Source organism: Eurypyga helias, unplaced genomic scaffold (genome assembly GCF_000690775.1).
Source record: "Eurypyga helias isolate BGI_N326 unplaced genomic scaffold, ASM69077v1 scaffold226, whole genome shotgun sequence".
Taxonomy (NCBI): Eukaryota; Metazoa; Chordata; class Aves; order Eurypygiformes; family Eurypygidae; genus Eurypyga; species Eurypyga helias.
Genome location: NW_010254423.1, coordinates 834 through 2,871, shown reverse-complemented (window position 1 = coordinate 2,871; position 2,038 = coordinate 834). Strand labels below are relative to the sequence as shown.

At 53.1% G+C, this 2,038-nt stretch overlaps 1 protein-coding gene across 1 annotated transcript in view; it reads right to left on the bottom strand.

The window, feature by feature from the left end:
- Positions 1 to 382: 382 nt before the first annotated feature.
- The window catches only part of TOE1 (target of EGR1, member 1 (nuclear)), a gene marked incomplete at both ends in the record, with an annotated part of 2,387 nt that continues 731 nt past the window's right edge, over positions 383 to 2,038 (bottom strand). Inside the window, 2 exons of the mRNA XM_010152954.1 lie at positions 383 to 554; positions 1,987 to 2,038. The exon at positions 1,987 to 2,038 is cut by the window's right edge and continues 199 nt beyond it. Coding sequence (XP_010151256.1) covers positions 383 to 554; positions 1,987 to 2,038 — 224 coding nt within the window. The remainder of the gene's footprint in view (positions 555 to 1,986) is intronic.

Here is a 2,038-nt window from a genome sequence, read left to right as displayed (position 1 = left end):
GGGCATCCACAGCTTCTCTGGGCAACCTGTCCCAGTGCCTCCCCACCCTCTCTGGGAAGAATTTCTTCCTGATACCCAATCTAAACCTCCCCACTTTCAATTTAAACCCGTTACCCCTTGTCCTGTCACTACAGGCCCTTGGAAAAAGTCCCCCCAGCTTCCTTGACTCCTCATGTCTGATGTAACCTGGGAAACCCCCTGCCTCCCACCAGAGCACGCTATCGCCCTTGCTGTCACGAGGCCACCTGCAGCTTGAACAAATCCCTTGTAGTGTGAAGCCAGCCAGGGGCAGTTCCCAGGTGCTTTCCCACCGCCTCCCACCCTGGACACCCACAGCTCTTTCCACGGAGCGAGGAAGGAAGCAGAGATTCACGTTACTTACCGAAAATTTCTCACAGACAGGCACCTTATTCCCCCCTCCCACGCTGTGGCTTTCTTCCTGCAGGGAGCAGTGGCGGTAGTCGATGTAACGGGACATGTTGGCAGGGTAGTTGCAGAACTCAACGGTGAGGTGCTGCCCGCTGGAGTCCTTCAGCTTGCAGTTCTCCCGCTTGCTGGAAGGGAGAACACGGTTACTGCGGTTAACCCAGGAGAGGGACCGTAGCGTGGAGCTGGTGCAAACATGCTGCTCTCCACTGGCTTCCTGCTCTTGAGCTCCAGCCCCAGCTCGACAGCCCGCCGGAAAGAAGCTCCCAGGAGAATGGCTGGGAGTGAATATTTATTTCTCTTTAGTGAGTAGTTGCTTCTGTGCTGATTTAAAGGTTGTTTCCCTTTGTGCCGACGTACAGGCAGGGACAGCGGTGTCTGCGGTGAAGCTACGGGAGAAGGGAACGCGTAGCTTGGTCTGAAATACTCAGGGCACTAAGAAACACACGTCAGTCCGAATCACGTTAACAGACAAAGAGGAAGCGCCCCGCTGTCCAGTTGCCACCACCCAGACAGGTCGGACCTGGGCAATGCGGACAACAAGGAGACATTTTCCACCTCATGACTAAAGAACTGTTTTGTCCCAGGAGCTGGCTAAAAGGCCCAAAACCTCTGGAAGGTTCCATGGAACCAGAATTGTGGGTTAAAACATCTAAAAGGTCAGTGTAAAAAGTATTTTTATCTTGTCAAAACAAAGCATTCTCATGTTTGAGAACAGCCATCTTGAATGTTTTCAGACCTGTCAAACTGGCATTTCCTGATGTAAAACAGTCACTAAAAAGACCATTTTTCCTCCGCAGAGAACGTGACTTCAGTTCAATGGAGATTCAAGGGGCTGTATTGCTGCCAGAGCCTTGTTTCGAGTGTGTATGGAGTGCAGAATCGGGGGCTGGACTGAGACGTGGACCGACATCTCTGCTTCTAACACCTGTCTGCCTGGGAGTTATCCGCGAGGAGCTGGGGGCCGGAAGCAAGACAGGACACCCTGGAACACGAGCACAACGTTTGCTTGGAAGGAGAGTGATGGGAGTCAGAACTGGCTGCAGGCCAGCGTCACGTGCGGGATGCATGGCCGAGCCGATCACCATCAGGAGGGGCAAGGAGCACCCACCAGCCTTCAGCTGCACGTTGCCTTACAAAAGGGAGTTACAGCCAGCAGACCCTGCAGGCACAGCACTGTTCTCCCTCTCTCTAGTTTGAGTTCTGAGGGTCTCTCTGCGGGTGTTCCCGCTGCAGCCCCGTGGCACTGCTGGGCCACAGCCCAGCAGGTAGTTTTCAATTAGATGGGGTCACTCTGTGGTTAAAACTGCTGCCAGCAGAAGACTGAAATCCTCTTTCAGCAGCTGCCCACCTAGCAGATAAGGCCCATGACAAAACGCACCCTTACGCACACAGCACCTGTCCTAGGAACAGGAAGAGCACAGGACAGAGCCACCCAAAAAGCGCCTTTTTTCACTCACTGGCCTAATACAAAGAGCCAACCCCCCTTGCCTGCAGAAACAAAAAACCCACTGACACTCCCTTTGCCTTTCCTCCTGTAAACTTTAGAGTGCCACTTACCATTTCTTGTAAGCATACTCCAAGTAGGATGCTACAAAGCGTGTCTCAAACT